This window comes from Nomascus leucogenys, chromosome 21 (assembly GCF_006542625.1).
Source record: "Nomascus leucogenys isolate Asia chromosome 21, Asia_NLE_v1, whole genome shotgun sequence".
In the NCBI taxonomy this organism is placed as follows: Eukaryota; Metazoa; Chordata; class Mammalia; order Primates; family Hylobatidae; genus Nomascus; species Nomascus leucogenys.
The window spans coordinates 1,299,782-1,323,136 of record NC_044401.1 but is presented as its reverse complement, the minus strand read 5'-3'; the positions used below and the strand labels follow the sequence as shown (position 1 = coordinate 1,323,136).

General features: G+C 46.5%; 1 protein-coding gene across 2 annotated transcripts in view; it reads right to left on the bottom strand.

Annotated features, from left to right (window-relative positions):
- Positions 1-879: 879 nt before the first annotated feature.
- GPR156 (G protein-coupled receptor 156) overlaps positions 880-23,355 on the bottom strand; it is an 81,970-nt gene continuing 59,494 nt past the window's right edge. Inside the window, exons 5-9 of one of the 2 annotated variants that reach the window (XM_030802152.1) lie at positions 20,960-21,085; positions 19,599-19,694; positions 16,797-17,033; positions 8,957-9,115; positions 880-3,998 (exon numbers count right to left, since the gene is read on the bottom strand). In XM_030802152.1, coding sequence (XP_030658012.1) covers positions 2,646-3,998; positions 8,957-9,115; positions 16,797-17,033; positions 19,599-19,694; positions 20,960-21,085 — 1,971 coding nt within the window. In that variant the 3' untranslated portion in view covers positions 880-2,645. The remainder of the gene's footprint in view (positions 3,999-8,956; positions 9,116-16,796; positions 17,034-19,598; positions 19,695-20,959; positions 21,086-23,355) is intronic. The other variant, XM_030802153.1, reaches the window with a different exon arrangement.

Sequence of the window (23,355 nt, the reverse complement as noted above, 5' to 3'; positions counted from 1 at the left end):
TTCTTTCTTTTCTCGAAACGGAGTCTCGCTCTGTCACCCAGGCTTGAGTGCAGTGGCACCATCTAGGCTTAGTACAACCTCTGTCTCCCAGTTCAAGCAATTTTCCTGCCTCAGGCTCCTGAGTAGCTGGGATTACAGGCATGTGCCACCACGCCCAGCTAATTTTTGTATTTTTAGTACAGACGAGGTTTCTCCACGTTGGCCAGGCTGGTCTCAAAATCCTGACCTAGTCATCCGGCCGCCTCGGCCTCCCAAAGTGCTGGGATTACAGACGTGAGCCACTGCGTCCAGCCCATCCTTCCTTATTTAACTAGGGAATCAATCAACTTTCTTTGGGGATGGCTGGGAAAGGCTGAAGAAAGAATGTATGCTCCACCTGAGCCTTGAAGGATGAATAATTCACAAGGGCACAAAGTGGGAAAAAAAATTCTAAACAGAAGGATGGAGATGTAGAAGGGCTGGGATGGTGGGACTAAGGGTCTAGAAGCAGACAGAGTGAGAAGGCTAGAAGGATTGCCAGATTTAGAGTCTACATGAATGAATGGTGGGCTGCTAGTGGTGGCATGCTGGGAGGAAGGGAGCTGCAGGAGGGGAAGCCCAGCCACAGGACCTCCCAGGGGCAGGAAGAGTCCAGGGTCTCCAGGGTTTCCTCTGTCCATTGAGGGAGTGTTTCTGGGATAAGAGGCTTCTTAGGGAGAGCACAAAAGAATCTGTTCAAATCGAACTTTGGTAGAAGGTACCCTGGGACCCAGGGTAGCCCAGCAGCAGCTCTGATGGCTTCTCTGGTTCCCCTTCTTTGGGTGGGTCAGACTTCTCCGGGCCCCTCCTGGCCAGCCCCACATTACAATTTCTGAAAAGACTCCTCTCGGGAGTAATTTCTCTTTTATTATGGTACCACTTGGACAGCACACACACAGCACAAGAAGAAACTGCAAACCCGTGCACAGAATAAATTAGGAAATTCCTATTTAAAAGTAGATGATAGAAGAAGCTGTGCTTCCAGGAGGGCCTCATGGTTCAGTGCCTGGAGAGTCCAGGGGCGTCAGCAGCCCCCAAGATTCCATGATAAATTGATGATACATTTAGAGCCAAATGCCCCCCTCTGAGCATATTTAATAAGGCCTGAACTCCTTCATGCAAACATGTGCACACTCACAGATGTACACACAGGACTCGGGGAAGGGGACAGCCTGGACATGACAGCCAGCTCAGCAATAAGCACAGTGGACCCAGGTGTGCTCTCCCTGTGGCTCTGGTGGTGGCTGAGTTCCTGGCACTCATCCTTCACCAGCTCCTCAGCTCCCTTGGGAGGTGCCAGTGTGGCCTGTGGCAGTGAGGAGGTGGAGGCCCGTTTCCTAAGGCGAGGACCCAGGTCTATTATTCTGGACTACAGGAGAGCACATCCCAACTTTCTTACATGAGCCTTGCTTTGTTGTCTCGTCTGCCAAGCGTCACCTGCCACTCCCAGAAGAACAAGTGAAGCCATGTGTCCCTGGGAAAACCCACCTACTTGAGTTCCAGGAGCTGTGCGTACATCTGTGTCCAGCAGTGTGATGTTGGGGGAAACTACCTCATTTCTCTAAGCCTCATAATCTCTGTCTGTGAAAATGAGAGTGTCTACTTCACAGGGTTATCAAAAGGAATCACAAAAATATGATATTGCCAAGTACTATGCTGGACTCAAGTGAAATATTCAAATCCTGTTTTCTTTCCTGTCTTCGTGTCCCTCATGTCTTCCTTTTTATTTCTCCATTTGGTTTCCAGGTTTATGTGTCTATTGGTAGTCATGTAACCCCAATGGAACCAAAAGCACTCTTGACTAACAGGTTCTCCCATACCCCAACAGAAATGCTGGTGTGTGCCTCCCCCCAGTACAAAACTGCACCACTGGGTGAATCAAGAGGATGAGCCACAGGACAAGGGGACAGTGGGGACAGTCAGGACCTCAGGTACATCTGATCCCAGGGGAGAGATCTGGGAAGCCTGTGGGTGCATGGAGATCTGTCTCAGAGAGGAGGGTAAAGTGCTATAATGGTGGAAAGACACAAACAAGAAATAGTGGTGTAGGGGTGGCTCTGAGCTGAGTCTGGCCAGAAGCTGGAATCTAGGGAGGTGCTGTTCACAACATTCAGCAGAAATAAAACCACTGCCTTCCAGGAGTGGGAGGCCCCAGGATGTAGGAGACTTATCTTCCTGGTAGGTCTGTCCACCAAAAGGCCAGTTTGATGGGTCACAGTCCACACCTCGGGTTCTGCAGAAATTTCCCATGCATCTCTCCATCTGTCTGTCCATTCAGCCATCCATCTGAATATAAGAGTTTTATAGAATGTAGGCTGACCTGGACAGAAAATCCTATGTGTTCATTCAGCACCTTTTATCCAAGGAGTCAGTATCTTTCATAGTCACTCAACTGGAGTCTTTTATAGTAAGGCTGCGAGGTAGTAACAGGACAGGTAATGCCCCTCTTTTTATAGATCAAGAAGTGCTCAAAGTAACACAGTGAGCCTAGCTGAAACATGGTATGGGCTGGTCAAATGCAGGGCACTAATCTGTTCCCCAAAGACCAGAAATTGGCTCTCCTCCTGTGGGCCTTGGTACAGCTTCTCCTGGACTGACCTCCGTGCCTAGACCAGCTCTGTTGCTTTTCACACCAGGGTGGGTTTCAAGTCATCTTTGAAGTTCACAATAGGCTTGGAGCGGGCCCACAGCTTTTCCCAGGAAGCCAGCCCCCCAGTAGGCTCAGGGTCAGTGTCTGATGTGCCACTGTCACTAGAGTCAGAAGAGCTCTGGAAGCAGATTTCACAGTAGGGCCGGTGGCAGTGGCAGAAGAACTCATCTGAGCTGCTGGACTCAGTGTCAAAATAGCTGTGTTGAGAAGACAGGGAGGGACAGCCTGAGGGCACTGGGGGCCACAGCTGCCACTGTTCAGGCAAGTCAGGTGAGGCTTTGGAGAGGCATGGGGCAGCAGGACTTGGGGCCCGGCCAGAACCAGAAGGCTGGGGAAGAACGGCTGCTTTGTTCCCTCTAGCCCCCTCGGGCTCTGTCTGGCTTTGTTTGCTGCCCTCCAGGGTACCTGGTCTGTCTTGAAGATCTGAAGGTAGTGAAGGCTTCCTGGAAGAAGGTCTTCGTACTCTGGAATCAGTAGTTTGCGGGGCCAGGCTGGGGCTGTCCCCATTCTGCACATGTAGCCTGCTGTGTGCCCCAGGAACAGTCCTGTTTGCCCGATGCCCCACAGATGAGGGTGCAGAGCCAGGAAAGTGTGAGCGGGCCCGCTGAGCTGCCCGCCTTCTCCTCACCATGTAAGGGCTAAAGCCCAGCTCCTTGGAGAGGGGCATCTTTTGGGGGCTGAAGGCAGTACTGTTCTTCCAGGTTTGCTGGTGACAAGAGGGGGCGGTGGAGAGGGAAGCCTCAGGGCCCAGGGCCAGATCTTGTAAGACCTCCTGAAGTTTCTCCCTGATTACTGAACTGACCCGTGACCGCCGCTCTGGGGGCTCCTCTGAGTTCTCCAGATGCCTCTGTCTCTGGGGATCTGAGTCTCCTCTACCTGGTAGGAGACTCTGGCTGGGGTCCATGGGGACTTGGTCTCCTCTTTCTGGACCCAGGCTTTGCTCAGTCCATGGCTTCTGGCTACAACCCGAGTCTAAATGATCAGAAAAGTCTTCTGAGTCAGGTATCTTCTCCTCCTTCCCTGGGGAGAAGCTGGAGTCCTTCCCAGGCCCCTCAATGCTTTGTGCATATGAAGAGGGCCCTGAAGTGCACTGGGAATCCCGGGCAGCCATGCCAGGATTATTCTGAAAGTCAGAGAGGCGACCTGAAGGCACCTGAGCAGCTGCCAGGGTGTGGACCGAGGCTACCGCCTGGATGTCCTTGCTTGGGGAAGAGGCAGGTGGGGCAGCCCCCTCTGGGAGGTCATAGGTGCACTCAGCTGACATCAGCCTCACAATCTTCTCTTTGGCGTTGTTTACTTGTTCCTGCAGGCTTTCAATCACAGCATTTTTCTGTAAAATAAAAGCAAAACCATCAACAAAAGATGCCGCTGAGTGTTCCATAGTGCCCACCATGGTGGAGAAGGTGTGGCTTTCGAAGAACCTTGGCTGAAATCTCAGTTCTTCCAATGTATTGGCTGGTGACCTCAGGTTCTGAGGAGGTACCTCCCCCCAATGAAATGAGTTGATGCATGTAAAGTGCTTAGCACAATAACTGACATAAACGGTGCTCAATAAAGGCCAACCATGATTTATTGTCATTATCTTGGTCTTCTCCTTACATCCCCACACTGTGCGGCATTGCTTATGAAGAGCAAGGAGGCCCAGCCTGAGTGCCTGCTGGCCACTGCAGCGCCCTCTCACCTTTCCCAGAACTGAGAGGGTCAGGTCACTCTGCAGGTATGAGCTGAATAATGTTTGGAATGGTCCCACTTGGAGTTTATCACACTTTTGCAAAAATTTAGATAAATGTGAAGCATATCTCCAGGGGATGAAGAAGTAGGGGAACAAGTATTTTTCCTCTTACTAAACAGCCTACAAAATGGGAAGAACAAGGAGAAAGGTGGAGATTCCTGTGACAATCAAATAAGATTGGAGCTGAGAGGGGCCAAAGAGAATCTCAGGTTGGTGTTATCACCTCCCTAGGCTGGACCTCTGGGAGTGAGTGGCCAAAGCTACCATGTGGCAATATCAGCTGTTGATTTCACCTAAAGTAGGGGTCCCCAACTCCTGGGCCATGGACTGGTACTGGTCCATGGACTGTTAGGAACCAGGCCGCACAGCAGGAGGTGAGCGGTGGGTGAAGAAGCATTGCCACCTGAGCTTCCGTCAGATCAGCTGAGACATTAGATTCTCACAGGAGCGCAAACCCTGTTGTGAACTGCACATGTGAGGGGTCTAGGCTGCACACTCCTTATGAGAAGCTAATGTCTGATGATCTGAGGTGGAACAGTTTCATCCCGAAACCATCTCCCCACCACTGTCTGTGGAAAAACTGTCTTCCACGGAACTGGTCCCTGGTGCCAAAAATGTTGGGAACCACTGAGCTAAAGGAGTGCAAGCATCAGAACTATTGAAGAAGCACAAAGAAACGAAAGGATTGTTGGGCCTAAGCCCCTGCTAGCTTGATTCAGCAGCCCTAGAATGGAGCCCAGGAGATGAAGGAGGCTGGGGCAGTTCTGCTACTGACCTGCCTACTCGCTGCGTGGATGTTAGCTGGTAAACAAGTTGTGCCGGAGAGGGCTGGCAGGTGAGAGCTGCAGAGGTGTGCCTGTCCTAACTGCGAGATTGTGGGGCATGAAGTAGGAATAAGAGTGTTGGCAGTGGGTTGCAGGGAGCGACTGCAGCCCAGACATCTTTCTGCAGTGCAGCAGCTGATTCTCTAGTTCAGATTCTGTGTCCACCTCTGGAAACTTCTGATCCTCAAAGGCAGAGCAGGGAGGAGATATTCACAGGGAACGTCTGGACTTGGGGCAGATGACATGGGGTCGAGGGTTCTGGGAAGGCAATAATGTAAGCAAATGTTCTAGAAAGTGTTTGTCTGAACACCAAAATGCTACCTCTTTGTTACTATCATCTTTAGGAGCTGGGCATGAGCATTTGGACCTCCATTTATTATGCCCTAGAAACAAAAGGATGTTCCCTGTGTTAGGATAACCAATACAAATTGCCTAGTTATACCAGTCCATAACAGCTAACTAGGACTACTAGTTATGGAGTGAACCTGTGGTTTCATCTCAGGTTTACACGGGAGAGTTGCCTAGAAATGATCCTTTAAGGGAGCAGTAGCTTAAGCAAAATAGTCCAATGTTCTGACTAGCAACTCTCCAAGCAGATGCACTGCTCCCCTTGTGGAAGTGGGAAGGTGATTTTTCTGATAGTTGGTATTGCTAGTTTCACCCTGGTTAAGTCTACTTCTTTTACCATCAGAAGAGAGTCCAGGGCCAGTGAGGGACTGGTGAGTAAGGTGGAAGGGACTTTCAGCTGAGCACATGCATGCCTGTCCTCCCTCCCTTCCCTCTACCCGCAGAGTAGTGAGGTCTGGGTGTTGCTGGGTGAGTGCAGATGACTCAAGGACTTGCCAGGGGCAGAATGGATGAGTAACAGGGAAACACTCAGGTGTTTGTGATCCTGGGCTGTGCCAGGCATCTCTCTGAGGATCTCATGGGGAGACCTCAACTCTCTTCCTCTTCCACCAGCCTCTCTTCCTGAAGCCCATCGTGCACATTCTCATGTGGGCTTCTGGAGGCCTCTGTAGACTCACAAAGTTAGGAAGGACCCATCGGCTGATGGCAACTACTCCCGTGGGTGAAATCCGAGTGCCGCCTTTTTGTGCCTTATCCATAAACCCCTTTGAGTATAGAAAGATACTATAAACATGGAGTTGCGAAGAATACTCTTCTCCCAGCAAGCCAAACATCCGAAGCTGGCTGGTGACAGATTTAGAAACATCAACCTAAACAGAAAATTTCCTTCTTCCAGAAAAAGAAGTGGGACTCTGTTTTTACCATGGCTGCATACTAATTAGAGGTGTGGTGTGAGGCACTGCCATTATGAGACTGAAATCTGACCTACCACAGCAGCTGCACTTCAATGAGCTTATTAATTATTATTTTTGGCACATTGAGGGAAGCAAAACATCCACCTGCATGTTTCACAGTGGGCAGGCCATAACGAGACATGGAATCAGCCTCTTGTTTCTATGGTTCAGGTAAGAAAAGTAATAGGTTTGTTTACTTGGCTGCAGAGTGTACGAAGAAAGCACTTCAGCGTTGTGGAAGGTTCTATCTGCTCGCCTTCTCTGAGTCAGGGAAGTCAGTGATAGATGCTGTCCAAAACAGCTTCTGGGGGAACCCCTGGCTATAGGGGCAAGAGGGGAAAGCGTGAGAAGATGGGCTGCCCAGATCACGGGAAAGTAAGAGGAAGGCCTGAGTGGGGGAGTGGGGCCTGCACAGGAGGGCACTGCACACCGTGGGCCAGAGTCAAGGTCTGTACGTATGTTGAGGCAGGAGAGATACTCATGTTTCTCTAACGGGCAATGCTGAAGCTGGGGATGCAGATGCTGGAACCTCTTGCCACCTGCCACCGGGCCCTAGGACTGGCTGCTGGTTCTCCGCCCTGTTCTGGGAAAGACATTCCAGGTGTAGTGTGCGCTGGGGAGGCCAGCTTCTTACCACTTGTGCACCTGTGCCCATTGAAGGGCTTCCTCTGCAGACTCAAAGCATCTTTTTGGATATAGCAGATTGAGTCCCTGCGTGGGAAACAGGGTAGCATGGCAGAAGTACAAACAGCACGTTGCAAATTACCATAAGGCTAAAGAGTCAGTCCACTTGGCTGTTCCAGCACCAGCTGACTGTGAATGAAAACCATCCTGGCTGTTCTAGCCAAGTTTCTGGCCTTCTGTGTAGCCAGGAAAAAAGAACGCTTATTTGAAGACTTCACAAGAGTATCGAAGGCAATATTACTCCCTTGCCAGGTGGAAACAAATCTGGCTTCGAAATACTTAATAGTAAAGAAATGGAGAGGTGTTACTCTGATGGACAAAAATGGTCCAGAACCATAGAGGGGCATGAACGGTGGGTGCCTGGGTGTGCTGAGTCCCTTCATCTGTTGTGTTTTTTAGGTCCCCATCACACTATCCTCCCATCAGGGACTATTAATGCCTAGGCAGCAGTCCTAAAAAAAAGCCCAGTTTCCCAAATAACACCTCCTGAGATAGGTTCTAAACTGAAAAAAAATATGGAATGTAATTCAGTTAGTGTCAAAATACTAATTCCCCTGGGCCCTGTGCCTTCTTCCTGAGTCAATGAAGCCTTCAAACTTTTCCACGTGCTTTCTTCAAGCCTGCATCACACTGCCCAAGTCTGGGAGAGGGGCCAACTCTGGCTCAAATACAGAAGAAAGAAGCCCGGGGGAGCTGCCTCATTCTCCCTTGGTGCTACAATCACATTCAGAAGCCCTTGTTTAGTCCCCTTCTCCATCTGTAGACATGCCTGGACTTTCTGGGATGATGGGCTGATTGAGATCTGTAGCCAGTACCTGGGAAAGACAATAAGGACCCCATGAGATCTTGGACATGAAGACACTACTCTATGTAAAAAGAGAAAATGAGGCCAGGCGCGGTGGTTCACGCCTGTGATCCCAGCACTCTGGGAGGCCGGGGCATGTGGATCACTTGAGGTCAGGAGTTTGAGACTAACCTGGGTAACATGGTGAAACCCCATCTCTACTAAAAATATAAAAGTTAGCTGAGCATGGTGGTGTGTGCCTGTAGTCCCAGCTACTTGGGAGGCTGAGGCAGGAGAATTGCTTAAACCTAGGAGGTGGAGGTTTCAGTGAGCCAAGATGGCACCAGTGCACTCCAGCCTGGGCAAAAGAGTGAGGCCTCATCTCAAAAAAAAAAAAAAAAAAAAAAAGGAGAGAGAAAATGTATCACAGGGAAGCTAGTGTCCACCACATTTCAGGGCCTTTACAATGCTGTTCCCATGGCTTGGAATACTTCTCCCTGTACTCTTTGCCTGGCTAATTTGTACTTAACCTTCAGCTCTCAGCTCAATGAGTCTTTTCTGACTGGTCTAAGTTATGTTTTCTTGCCCTTACCACACATTATTCTGTCTTACCACTCTGATTTTTCTTTCATAATTCTTATGACAATGTATAATTATATGTTTGCTTGATGAATGAATCTCTATTTCCTCCACTAGACTGTGAGCTCTGTGAGGGTAGGAACCATGCTTTTGTTCATTGTTCATTGGCACAATGCCTGGCACATAGGAGTGACTCATTATACATCTGTCCATTGAATGAATGAAGTAGATGCATGTCATGGTGGAAATGGTGAGGTTTTGCTTGCTGTTAAGAGAAGTGGGAGAATGAGAGGAAAAGAGAACATTAGCAATAAGAGCCTTGGGGGCCACCAATGCATGATTGGATCCTTTACAGGGCATCTTCCAGGCAGGGGCAGAGCTTACTTCTGTGAGGAGCCTCTCCATGGAGCTTTTCTCTCCCCTCGGGTGGCAGTTCTCTTCCTCACCATACTGGGTATGGAAGCTTTTGCTGGGAGTGCTGAAATATTTGGCCATGCATCTGATTGTTTGGTTTTCCTCTTCAAATGCCTTCCATTGCTTCAGCTGTTAGATAAAAGAACGCATGTTATTTATTTAATTACACATCCAGAATCACATTCTCTCACTCTTTCTCATAAACACCAAGGAATGACACTATCATAGATACACACATGCACGAGCTATTCTCTCCTTAAAATGTACTTTGCTCTGGAGGGCTCAAAGATGGTAATGACAAAAGGTATAGAGAATGTTAAGGTTATATAACTTTTAAAATGCCAAAGGGCTGGGTACAATGGCTCACTCCTGTAATCCCAGCTACTCGGGAGGCTGAAGTGGGAGGATCACTTGAGCTCAAGAGTTTCAGGCTACTGTGAGCTATTGTTGTGCTACTGTACTCTAGCCTGGGTGGCAGAGTGAGACCCAATCTTAAAAAAATAAAAAACCCAAAACACCCTAAAAACAAACACAAACCTCCAGAGGAAGAATATGACAGGTAGATAAAATAGAACAGCCTTAGCCCATCTGCCTACCCATTGCCAAACTGATCAAACAAAACCAGAGCTGAAGTATCTTCTACCGCCACATTCTAAAGCCAGAGTTAGGAGCTATCCTGGGGTTAAGCAATCTGAACACTATAAGTTTCAAAAGACACTTCCTCATTGTATGCAGCTATTATTTTTCATTTGTTCAGTAACAATGTGCTTGCTGCTATTGAAAATTCGGTTCCTTTGGGTGAACTTCTAACCCAAGTCAATAATCAAGGCTCAGAGAGCCTTTGAGGGCAGCCCCCTAGCCACATCAGGATGCTCTAGCTCATCACCTAGTTTCTTTGACAAACTAGGAAAGGCTCAGGAGTGCTGTGTCTAAGCTTACATAGCCACTTAGCAGCAGAACCACAGCTGTAAGCAGGACACTGTGCCATGTCTATGTCCTCACTCAGTTGATGAAGAGAGAGACTGTTAACGGTGGCAGTCCAGGGAAAGCTCTTCAGGAGAAACTGGTCTTGAGGAACACTCTGCAGAAGCATGGGCTGGTTTAGTTTAACAGGGATGAAGCTGAACATAGAAACAGGAGCCTCTGCCTGAGTCTGTGGGGCACTGCTGACCCACCGAATGACAGTAATGTGAGTGACGCAGGAAGCCACAGTGGGGAAGGCCTCTGTTTTCCCCTCAGGAATCCCCATAACTAAGTGTCCTAGTGATGGACACTGGGGACTCTGGGACCTTGATTCTAGAAATGATGCTGCAGTGTCTATGGGTAGCCTCAAAGGGAACCTGGGATTTCTTTACTCATCCATCAAACATTTATTAAGCTCCGACCATGGAGTGTAAACCAAATTTTGTAAATCTCAGATAGGATTCTGAATCCTGCCATCAATTTCAATGCCACTGAAATTGATATTATCACCTAAGTCCTCTTGGGTCCTCTGCTGACTCATGATGAGTCCATCATGGCACCAGGAGTCTGTGTGACCTGTGTTGGGTCAGGCCTGGTACCTCCCCTCTCAGATGCCCTTCTTGAAGGTCCCCTCCCCACAAAAGGATGCTCTCAGCTCACCATCCTACTTGGGAGCTACTGGAGCCAATACCACAAGGTCATCTGTGGCCTTGGGTGGATGAATCAGACCTCCTAAGGTTATTCTCCTTGCACTGACCCTGGCAGTGCTGCAGTACAGCTTTTTCTTCATCTCCCCCAGCACTCCCAGACTGAGGCCTCTCTGCAGGGCTGGCAAAGGAGCAGCTCAGCACTGGCGTAAGGGCCCTCCCAGGGCTTTTGGTCTTTCTCTCCCTAAATTGGCCAAGCGGAGCCAAGATACCCCTTGATTACTCTAGCCCTTCATTCCTCATTTGTGAAGATACTGGTCCTTAAGGCTCAACCCTTCACAGTTTCTGGGATCCAGCTATGAATTTCACAGTTCAGGGCCTCTCCTCTGCCTTCCTTCAGAAGGACAGGCAGATTCTGGTTTTCTGAGCCTCTGGGCTATGGGGGTGTGGCAGACTGAACAGTGGCTTCTCAAAGATGTTCACTCTCATCGTAATTCCTGGAGCCTGTGAATATGTGACCTTATGTGGCAAAAGGGACTTTGCAAATGTGATTAAGGATTTCAAGAGGGGTGATTATTCTGGATTATCCAGGTGGGCCCAATGTAATCGCAAGAATCCTTATAGGAGTGAGGGAGGAGGGCCAGAGTTGGAGAAGGAGATGTGACAATGGAAACAGGGGCGAGAGAGAGAGAGAGATCTGAATCTCTTCTGGCAGATTTGAACTTGGCTGGCTCAGAAGGTGGAGGAGGGGACAATAAGCACAAGAATGCAGGCGGCCTCTAGAAGCTGAAAAAGACAAGGAAACAGATTCTCCCCTTGCATCTCTAGAAGGAATACAGACTTCCTGACAACTCAAGTTTAGCCAAATAAGACCTATTTCAGATTTCTGACCTCCAAAATTTTAAGATAATAAATTTGTATTATTTTAAGCCACTAAGCTTGTGGGAATTTGTTATAGCAGCAGTGGGAAACTAATACGGTGGGACTAAATGTCAACTCTTTAACAGGGTCCAGCAGGGCCTCAGAAGCTCCCCAGGTGTGTCTCTCCCCAGTCTTGTCATTCTCCCCCGGTTTCCATTTGCGCTTCAAAAATAACAAAGACTGTGGTGCTCCAAACATACCTACTCTCTCTCTAGCCTCCCTGCCTCTGGTCATGATGTTATTCCATCAGAAATGCCACCTACTTTCCCCCATCTCTTCAACGAACTCTTATGTTTCCTTCAAGACTGAGCTCAAACACCTCATCTTTCTTCCTTCCTTCCTTCCTTCCTTCCTTCCTTCCTTCCTTCCTCCTCCCTCCCTCCCTCCTTCCCTCCCTCCCTCCCTCTCTCCCTTCCTTCCTTCCTTTTTTTTTTTTTTGAGACAGGGTCTTTGTCTGGAGTGCAGTGGCACAATCACAGCTCACTGCAGCCTCAACCTCCCGGGCCCAGGTGATCCTCCTACTTCAGCCTCCTGGGCAGCTGGGACCAGAGGCATGCACCACCATGCCTGGCTAATTTTTGCTTTATATTTTTTGAGACAGAGTCTCACTCTGTCTCTGGCTGGAGTGCAATGGCACAATCTCAGCTCACTGCAACCTCTGTCTCCCAGTTTAAGCGACTCTCCTGCCTCAGCCTCCCAAGTAGCTGGATTACAGGCGCCCGCCACCACACCCAGCTAATTTTTTGTATTTTTAGTAGAGACGGGGTTTTACCATGTTGGCCAGGCTGGTCTCAAACTCCTGACTTCAGGTGATCTGCCTGCCTTGGCTTCCCAAAGTGCTGGGATTACAGGCGTGAGCCACCACGTCCAGCCAATTTTTGCATTTTTTGTAGAGGCCAGGTTTCACCATGTTGACCAGGTTGGTCTCGAACTCTTGGGCTCAAGCGATCCACCCACCTCAGCCTTGAAAAGTGCTGGGATTATAGGCACGAGCCACCACACCCAGCCTCATTTTCTGAGAAGGTGCCACCAAGTTCTCAGATGGGCTGGGGAAGGCCTTTCTCAAAGCTCTTCACCCATGTATGATAATTCCTTTCATGTTTGCTCCCCACTGGACCTAGAGGTGGGCCCTGTGTTTAAGTGCATGTTCCCAGCAGTTAATAAATGGATGGATGGATGCATGCATGAACAAATGAAGGAAGCTTTCTTTAAAATGCTCACTGGTCTAGTAGGGTGCTGGGACATATACATATAATTATAAGGCAGATTAGAAAGGCCTGCGCATCTTCAGGGAGGAGCAGATGAAATGCTTTGGGGGTTAGAGGAGAGAGAAAACAATGTCCTACCTTAGGACCTGCCTGCCTCTCTGACGGAGCAGAGGGCTGGGGATGGGTCATATTCAGGTCAGAACAGCAGCGGCTGGCTGACTTCTAGTGATGACCTCAGTGCTTGGCATAAACACTCAGGCATTTCCTGAGTGCCTGTGTAAAGAAGGCTTCTTGGGCCCCTTGTCTCCTTAGTAATGTCATCCATTTCACCCGCTCTCTGGCACTGCCTCGCTGCCCTGGGGGTATCTGTGCCTTTGCTTTCACAAACCCCTCCCATCATAGTCCCGTCTGAAAGCTCACTGGCAAGAAAGAACCCCGTTTTGCTGCAACCCCCAACCCCTACCCAGATAGTTCCCCTCACACACTTTCCCAAATTTACTCAAATTACTTTCCCAAATTCTCTTCTAGGAATACACAGTGCAAGTATCACAGGGAGAATCGTTCTTCTACCAAAGACCTCTGAGCCAGAGGGGAACACACAGAAACCTAACAAACCTCAGTTTCTTTTATATTTTGAAAAAGAACTACCTACCTTCTAAACCTAAAATACAACAGACTACAAAACATATTTTTTAGTTTCACATAATGGTCAGTTAATTCCAGAGGAGAACAAAAAAACAAAAACACAAGGGAGAAAATGGAAGAGGAAAGACAGAGTAAGAGAAAGGAAGTTTAAGAAAGCAAGGAGGGAAAGAGGGAGCGAGACAGAAGGAGAGCAAGGCCAGCGCTGTCCATCCACCCAATTCCTGTACCTCATAATCATTCCATTTCCATTCCTAATTCAACAAATCAAGTGTTTGTTGCTTAGTGAAAACCTGGAAGGCAGATTTCAAGCAGCACTTCATCCTGCATTTTAGTGTGTAGGGTACCCAGATATCACAACTGTCCTAGCTGCTGAGGACTCAAACACCAGGCAAAGCAGAGGTGATGTGGCTGAGGCTTAGGATGCAAGAGGGCAGTGGTGAGAGGTGAGGATGGAGAGAGGAGCCATAAGCAGGGTGCCATCATGGAGATTGCCAGTTCATTCAGTTTTCTGACCAAGGCTTTGTTTGTTCAGAAACGCTTTCCTCTGATAGCTCTTTGATAATGACTTCTGCCCCAAATTATTTTGTTCTCTTTCAGAGACTCCTATCAGCTCTCAATTGTATTCCTAGATGTTTTCGATATTTTATTTTTTTCTTTTTCTTTTCTTTTATTTTATTTTTTGAGACAGATTTTCACGCTTGTTGCCCAGGCTGGGGTGCAATGGCGTGATCTTGGCTCACTGCAACCTCTGCCTCCTGGGTTCAGGCGATTCTCCTGCCTCAGTCTCCCTAGAAGCTGGGATTACAGGTGGATGCCGCAACACCCAACTAATTTTTATATTTTTAGTAGAGATGGGGTTTCACCATGTTGGTCAGGCTGGTTTCGAACTCCTGACCTCAGGTGATCCGCCCATCTCGGCCTCCCAAAGTGCTGGGGTTACAGGCATGAGGTACTGTGCCTGGCCGTTTTCCATATTTTCTTATCTAGTCTCTCATTTGTTTCCTTATTTTCTGTTTTCTTAAAGTAATTCACTAATTCAATATTTTGTAGTGTCTAATTGCCCAGTCAATGCTTCTATTGGGATTTTAAATTTAATACCATATTTTTAATCCTTATTCAATATTTTATTAAGATTAGGTTTTTTTCATGATAGTTTGCTTTAGTTGAAAAGAGACAATATCCTTTGAATTCTATTGACAAGTCCGGTATCTTCTAAACACTTCTTCAGAGGAAGGCAGCTTCTCTAATAAATCTTTAGACATTTGTAGTCCTCTTCTTGTGAACTGCAGATTCCCTTCATAGATCATTTCCTCCAGAATTTATAGTCTTACATGGAAAGAGCTGTATTTTCCTAGTATTATAACTATATTCTCTTAGTCTTTTCCTCATGTTCACAAGAGCGCTGCCATAGCTCTAGGAATCACGTACATTCAAGGCAAGAAGAAGGTAAAAAGGGTGATGTTAGCCATGCTTATCACCTTTTTTCAGGAAAGCAAAAGCGTTCTCGGAAGCTTCTCAGAAAACCTCTAGTGTTCAAAATGGTGTCATATAGGCACTCCTATCTCTATGGGAAGCTGGCAGAAGAAGAGTCTAGCTGCTGCTTTCTCTATAGTGCAGGCAAGCAAGGAAGAAAGGGGTTAGCAGCTCTGTCGCCCAGGCTGGAGGGCAGTGGCGCAATCTCGGCTCACTGCAACCTCTGCCTCCCGGGTTCAAGCGATTCTCCTGCCTCAGCCTCCCGAGTAGCTGGGATTATAGGCGTGCACCACCATGCCCAGCTAATTTTCATATTTTTAGTAGAGACAGAGTTTCACCATGTTGGCCAGGCTGGTCTCGAACTCCTAACCTCAAGTGATACGCCTACCTCAGCCTCACCAAGTGCTGGGATTACAGGTGTGAGCCACTGTGCCTGGCCAGAGTTTACCCTTGAAGGGTACTTATTTTTACAAAAACTCGTCCTTTTCCTCTGCCAGTAATCGGTCAACCAGACCTCTCTGCCCTGACAGTCAACAGGTAGTCTGCTGTCAGGCAGGGCTTGCTTGTTTATGGAATCAGGACTGCCCTGTACCCTTCAGCACCAGTTCTCTGCATTGTCGATGGCTACCAATCCAACAATTTTAGCTGCAGGGCCTAAGGGGTGGGCTTCCCAAAAGGCACCTGCCTACCCTTCCCCCCACCCCCCCCCCCACCGCACCCCCCTGCTCCGTCTGCCAGGGAGAAAGAGTCCTTGCTTCTCAGAGCCCATTTCTGCCTCATCCCAGACAAACAAGCCTCAGCTCTAAATGGCTTCCTTCATTCCAGTTTTTACAGCATTAAGATTTGGCAAAAATTCCTCCAGTTTCTGGCACAGAGGCAATATCCATCCATCGTTTCTAGTGCTGCTGCTGCAGATTTTTCCACATTTATGTATTCTGTTGAGTACTGTAATGAGGATTTGTGATAGAGAAGAATCGTAACAGGGCTATGCCTGTGTCATACCATCATGCCCCAAAGTGCACTCTTCCCTTTCACAAATACACTGTAACGTGCCATCAGCCAACACTTACGTTATCAGTTAGCTCCATCATGAGGAATTAGTTTACAGTCAACTGGAAGCTGCAATGGGAATCAGGACAGGGTCTTGAAGGAGGAGTGGGATGAAGGAGGCCTCAGAAGGAAGAAAAGGAGAACTAGGAGGGAAACAAGAAAGTATCTAGTGCCAAGTTCATTAACCTAGATATATGTGGCTCGGTGGTCCCCGGGGTGTAGCATGAACAATTTCTACATCCCTTTGCTTTCTGAGCCTAGGATTCCTTCTCCGTTCCCTCTGACTCCCTTTCTTCTTTGCTATCTGGCTATTTCTGCTTCTGTCTTCCTCCCTCATTTGATTTTTTAAAATCCCCATAAGATGAAACATATTTTTATTTAGTTTCTACCTCTCCTTATTGTAAAAAGCAGAGAAATGTTCTATATTTTCCTCCAATAAAAAGAAAGGAAAAGCATTTTGAATCATAAAGTTCCATCCAAATGGATTTTTTCCTGTGAGTCTGCAATCCCCAATTGGAAAAATATAAAGGTTCCTTGCTCCCAGGCTAGTGAAAGAAATATTAATAACATGATGGAAATGAGGGGAGGATGGGGAACGAGTGCAGCAGACCAGAGGGTGGGTGGAAAAGCAACACTGCAAGGCAGCCCCGCCAAGGGACAGGCATCACATGTGTGAAGAGTGCAAACAGGGGCTGCCACCACTGCTTGGACCACTCTGGCCTGACCCCCTTGCTGACCAGGACAGTGAGGAAGGACAAAGGCAACCAGCTCACTAGGATCCCCTGTCTGCTTTCTGACTCTCCAATAAGTGACATGGAAAGGTATCAGTAGAAAACAAAATGAGCAATTTGCCAGTGAAAAACTCTAGAGTGACTAAGAGGACCAGCCCTGCAAAATCCATACCTGGGGAATGAAGATGAAGCAGTTGATTGTAGTTGTACAAACAAAGATCCCTCCAGATGTGAGTCCAAAGACCAGGTTGGGCCAGGAGTGCAAGTATCTGGTGACTACAAAAGGCAGCCCAGCAGCCAGTACAAGGAGGTTGACCCCCACCATGATGGTTAAGGACTGATTCACAGGAGGGGAGCTGACATGGCCAGTCAGGCCAGCCAGGTAGGCACCATACAGCAGGAGCAGGCCCTGGGGGGTGAAGAGGTGACGGAGGCTCAGAGAAGTGGAACAAGAGGTCAACGAGCAGTAGGTTTGCAACCAATTTCCTCATCTGTAAAATTAGGATAATAATACCTACCTTAAGGACTGCTATGAGGATTTACTAAGATATCACATAAGAAAACCCTCAGGGCAGCCTCTTATACCTACTAGGTACTTAATAAATGTTATTTTCCTCTCCTTTGCTGAGAATTAGTTTATCGGAAGTCAGCAAGTCAGCTATTAAATAGGACTCTTCTGAGACAAGGCATAGGACAGGATCATGTGAGTGGGTTAGTATCCCTACAGAAAGAGCTGTTGGGCACTTGGAGGACAGCGGGCCCACAGAACCTCTGGTAATGAGTGCTACCACAGCCATTGTCCAGTGTTGCCCTGTTCAAAGCTCAGGGTGCACAGGGAAGCTGAAAGTGACCTCTGATCTGCTTGTCAAGTCATGTGCCACAGCAGGGGCAGTGCCCAGAGGAAGGGGCTCTTTTCTCTAATTTGCCCAAAGGCACCATCTGCTTGCCAAGCCTTGCACCTGCAAGACTGCATCTGACTAGAAGGGATGGGCCTTTAAAAAATTTACACAAAGGATCTCTACAGGCTAGCAGCGGCTCTGTGCCAGTGAGTGTTTATGGGAGATGAAGGGTAAAAAAAGGGGAGAACAAAGGCAGGCTGGGACCCAGGCAAGACTGTGGGGCAGGCACAGGCAGCAAAAGCTCCATCTACAGTTCTCACCCTTTTTGTGACATTTCTTGCTCCCCTACAAGAAACCCAGGGCCCTATTCTTTTCTCTTTCCTATGAATATAAACCTGCTCTCAGAGTTGTCATTTGTACTAAGGGGAAAATAACTCACAGCACCTTAAAGTGCTGCACCCTCCATAGGAGCTGCATTAATATGGAAATCAAAGCTTTAGTCAATAATACATAACATATAGATTCAGTTAGGTTCACCTTTCTGACTACGTGCACAGTGCCATAGTAGGTATAGGGCAGAAAATAGTGACACAAAGAAGTCATGGTCCTGGCTTTTTTGTTTGTTTTTTTTTTCTTTTTTTTTTTTTGAGGCAGAGTCTTGCTCTGTTGCCCAGGCTGGAGTGCAATGGCGCTATCTCGGCTCACTGCAAGCTCCACCTCCCGGGTTCATGCCATTCTCCTCCCTCAGCCTCCCGAGTAGCTGGGACTACAGGCACCCGCCACCGCGTCCAGCTAATTTTAGTACAGACAGGGTTTCACCGTGTTAGCCAGGATGGTCTCGATCTCCTGACCTCGTGATCTGCCCGCCTTGGCCTCCCAAAGTGCTGGGATTACAGGCGTGAGCCACCACGCCCGGTCGCTCCTGGCTTTTAACACTTGGTCTGGTAGGTAGATTTAAGGTAAGCACAAAAATCTTTTTTTTTTTTTTTGAGATGGAGTTTCGCTCTTGTTGCCCAGGCTGAAGTGCAATGGCATGATCTCTGCTCACTGCAACCTCTGCCTCCCAGGTTCAAGTGATTCTCCTGCCTCAGCCTCCTAAGTAGCTGGGATTATAGGTGCACACCACCACACCCAGCTAATTTCTGTATTTTTAGTAGAGACAGAGTTTTACTATGTTTGGCCAGGCTGGTCTCGAACTCCTGACCTTAAGTGATCCACCGACCTCAGCCTCCCAAAGTGCTGAGCCACTGTGTGAGTACAGGTGTGAGCCACTGTGCCCAGCCAGACTTTCCCCTTAAAGGGCACTTATTTCTACAAAAACTCTTCCTTTTCCTCTGCCAGTAATCGGTCAACCAGACCTCTCTGCCCTGATAGTCAACAAGTAGTCTGCTGTCAGGCAGGGCTTGCTTGTTTATGGAATCAGGACTGCCCCGTACCCCTCAGCACCAGTTCTCTGTCTCCCTAAGCTGAAAACCAGCTGTCCTGTTCTGAGGACCGTCCTCAGTGCTCCATGCAGGTATCCTCTACCTTCTGGAAATAATATTCTACTTTTGCCCATCTAACAGAGACAAATGAGTCTAATGGTGAGAGATTTGGGGCATTATGGGAGACACTGTGAGACAGCTGGAACCCCTCAAAGGGCCCTGTGAATGCTGCCATCTGTCTCAGAGCCAGCCTTGCTTCCAACCAGAGCGAGAAAGTCAGGTGGGTGAAAGGCAGCAGGACGCCTTGGTCCAAATCTTGAAGAAACACACAAGAGACATAATAAGGGCACTTAGGAGAACAAATAAAGCTGGGTCAAATGTCTCCTCATAATTCCCCTTGCAGGGAAGATGAGGGGAAAACTGGTATTGTCAAATCAGTTAAGAAACCAGACCAATAAATAGGAGAAACAGTGGGTGAATTCCAGATGATTTGGGGGAGGACTGAATGAGGGAGTCTAAAGAGTTGGAGGGTCTCCCCCAAACAAATAAAAATAGAAAAGTAAAAACAGTCATGGCTTTGAAGTTTATGCATCAACAGAGGTCTCCTCTGAGTTCAGGATTCTTTGCAGACATCACCTCGTTAACTCCTGTAATTATCTCTTCATATCCATTTTGTTGGTGACAGAGACCATATCAGATGTGGTTACCAACCTTGCATCCCCAAACAAGAGCAATCCAAACATCGGAATACTGGGAAGCACAGAAGTGGGTGCTGGTCAAAGTGCAGGACATGTCTCTCCCTGTCACCTAGAAGGGACACAGAGTCAGAACTGGAGGTGTCCACAATTACCAGGAACACAAAGCAGATCTTCGTGAACATCCTGGAGCACGAATTCTTCTACAGCACATGATATCCCCCTCAGTAGGTAAAAACTGCAGCATTTAGGGGACTCCACTAGAACTTAAATGAGAGTGACTATGTGTTAGGAGAAGAGATGATAAAGTTGGGCTAACAGCTGTGTGCTTGGTGACAATAGGGCTTACCCCTCATTTATGTGCTTTGCTACCCCAACCAAATTAGTGCCTCCAAAAAACTATAAAATATTTCATTATGCACCTGCTTTTTGCAAATCATTGAATCCTTAAACATTAATCTTGCAATGTCATGATTCCATGATTCCACTGTATTCCTCAGCCCCTCGTGAGGCTGGAGATATATAATACTTTTTTTTTTTTTTGTGGCAGGGTCTCACTCTGTCACCCAGGCTGGAGTGCAGTGGTGCAATCTCAGCTCACTGCAACCTCTGCTTCCCGGGTTCAAGAGATTCTCCTGCCTCAGCTTCCCAAGTAGCTGGGATTACAGACATGTGCCACCACGCCTGGCTAATTTTTGTATTTTTGGTAGAGACATGGTTTCATCACGTTGGCCAGGCTGGTTTCGAACTCCTCACCTCAAGTGATCCGCCTGCCTCAGCCTCCCAAAGTGCTGGGATTACAGGCATGAGCCACCATGCCCGGCCATACTTCTTGTTAGTTGAATAGTATGTACTGGATGTGGTTAAGTCTTTTACCTACATTGTTCCGTTTAATCTTTGCCACAACCCTATGCAATAGGTAGTATTATTATCTCAATTTTACCTATTAGGAAATAGACTTAGAGAGGTTACATAACTTTCCCAAGGTCACACAACTGGTGAGCTTGATAGGGCTGAGATTTGAACCAGGGTTGACTGACTCCAAAGGCCACCTTAAACTACTACCTCCACCTCTACAATTAGGGGAAGTTAACTGCCGATAGGTGAAAGTTTTAATTATTGATAATGTGGAAGTGGCAGAACTGCCAGGCAGATTCCAGCATGCTGATATCTCATTGTATACCCACAAACAGACGCTCAGGCAGGAGGAGCAGTGGGAGTGGCAGCAGACTAGGGCAAGAATTTCATGGAAGCCACAGCTCCTGACTCTCCCTCCTCTTGGAGTCCTTTATCTTCTTGTTGCAAGGATGACTCCTGTGTATCCACAGAGGTCAGTCCAGTTTGGGGATGAGATTCCCTAGAGATTTGGCCCCTCACCGTCATACTGACACTGAGAATCTGGAGGCACTGGATGGGATCAGTCAGCACCCATGTCATGAGCAGGATCACATCAGCCATCAACAGGGCTGCCACCAACCCCAGCAACTGCAGGTCTTTGATAATCTGCAAAAGAGTCAAGGTCAAAACTTCTCCTTGTTGACTGGCTATATGACACAGGGGCTAGAGTATCCCATGTGCTCTCAGCTATATGCTTCAAGGTCAGCCCTCCCAAGGAGCTTCAAATGTAGCTATCAAAAATGAAACAGACACCAAACATTTACAATGACTTCTATGCTGATATCATTATTAGCATTACACATTTCCATTTGTTTAACTTCTCCATATCCTACCTTTTCTCACAAAGGACTCAAGGTGTTTTATAAAATAAACAAACTATTATTTCTATATGTTTATATGAGCACATGGATATGAATGTCACACCACACAGTTAATAACTATTAACTGACAGGGTAGGACTCAGAGATGCAGGAGGAATCATTAGCATTTTCATTATATACATATGAACTACAGATTGACTTATGATCTTGACTTATGATGGGGTTATATCTGGATAAATCCATTGTAAGTTGAAAATATCATAAGTCAAAAATGCATTTAATACACCTAGCCTACCAAACATTGCAGTTTAACCTAGCCTACCTTTAATGTGCTCAGAACACTTATATTAGCCTACACCTGGGCAAAATCATCTAAAACAAAGCTTAATTTATAATGAAGTGGTGAATATCTCATAGAACGTATTGACTACTGTGCTGAAAGTGAAAAACAAAGTGGTTGTATGGGTATTTTAAGTATGGTTTCTACTGAATGTGGATTGCTTTCGCACCATCGTAAAATAGAAAAACTAAGTTGAACTGTTTTATGTCAGGGACCATCCGTATTTGACTTAGGATGAAGAGAATGTGTTACTTTGTGACTACAAAAATAAAATTGAGAAAAATATATACTGTGATAGGATTAAAATATTAAACATCAGGGAAGAGAGGAAATAAAGGGAATTATGATGAAGGCTCAGATGAAGAGTGTATATATAATAGCATTTACTAATTGGAGCAGAAGAAATGTGGATCTGAGCTTTTGACAACCAATGAAAAGAAGCACAACCAGTTACATGATTCAAGGTGTTTGTAAAATTAAAAACAAACCAATTGCCTAATCAAACTGTTCAAAACCAGTGATAAAGGGAAACTACTCAAAGCAAGCAGTGAAGAAAGACATATTTTGTGTAGACATAAAACAAACATGAGACTTCTCATCAGATACAAGGCCAAGTGAGAAGACAGTGCAGGAACATCTTGAAAGTACTAGAAGAAGAAAAGAAAATTTCAGTCTAGAATTCTATTCTCAGCAATATATCTTTCAGAAATGAAGACAAAATGAAGACTTTTTCAGATAATCAAAAGCTGAAAGAATTCAGTAGTAGCACACCCACACTGGAATGTTAGATATCCTTCAGGCGAAGGAAAATAATACGAGATAAAAATGTGGATCTATACAGGAAATTAAGAGCACTGGAAATGGTAACTAAACAGAAAAATACATGATTAGTTTTCATTACTTAAATATCATTAAAGAAAATAACAAAATTCAGCATGTTGTCCTGGGTCTTAAAAATAAAAAAAAAATATTTTTAAAGATAATTGGTTTATTAAACACAAGAATTGTATGGGACCTATAACATGTAACAGCAAAGATAGGAATGGGGATAAAAGGAAGCATACTGTTGTAAGGTACTTATACATGAGTGCCAATTATGCAATTCTATAGAAATTCTTCCTGAAATTGAAAAGAAGGGAATAGTTCCCAACTCATTTTATAAAGCCAACATTACCCTGATACCAAAACTAGAAAAATATATTACAAGGCAACCACAGAGCAATATGTATTAAAAAACATGAATGTACAAATTCTAAACAAAGTTTTTATAAAAATGAGTCCAACAATACATGAAGAGGATAATGTATCATGACCAAGTGGAGCTAATCCCAGGGATGGAAGGTTGGTTTGACACCCTAAACCATTTAACATATGGGGAGAGAAAGAGATAATGAGCAGAAGCATAGAAGATTCTTAGGGCAGTAAAACTACTCTGTATGATACTGTAATGGTAGATACATGTCATTGTACATTTGTCCAGACCCATAAAATGTACAACACCAAAAGTGAACCCTAATGTCAAGTACAGACCCTGGGTGATAATGATGTATTAATGTAGTTCCATCAATTGTAATAAGTATATACTCTGATGGGGAATACTGATAATGGGAGAGGCTATGCATGTGTGAGGAAAGACTGTATATGTAAAACCTCTGTACCTTCTGCTCAATTTTTATGTTAACTTAAAACTACTCTAAAAAATAAAGTCTATTGTG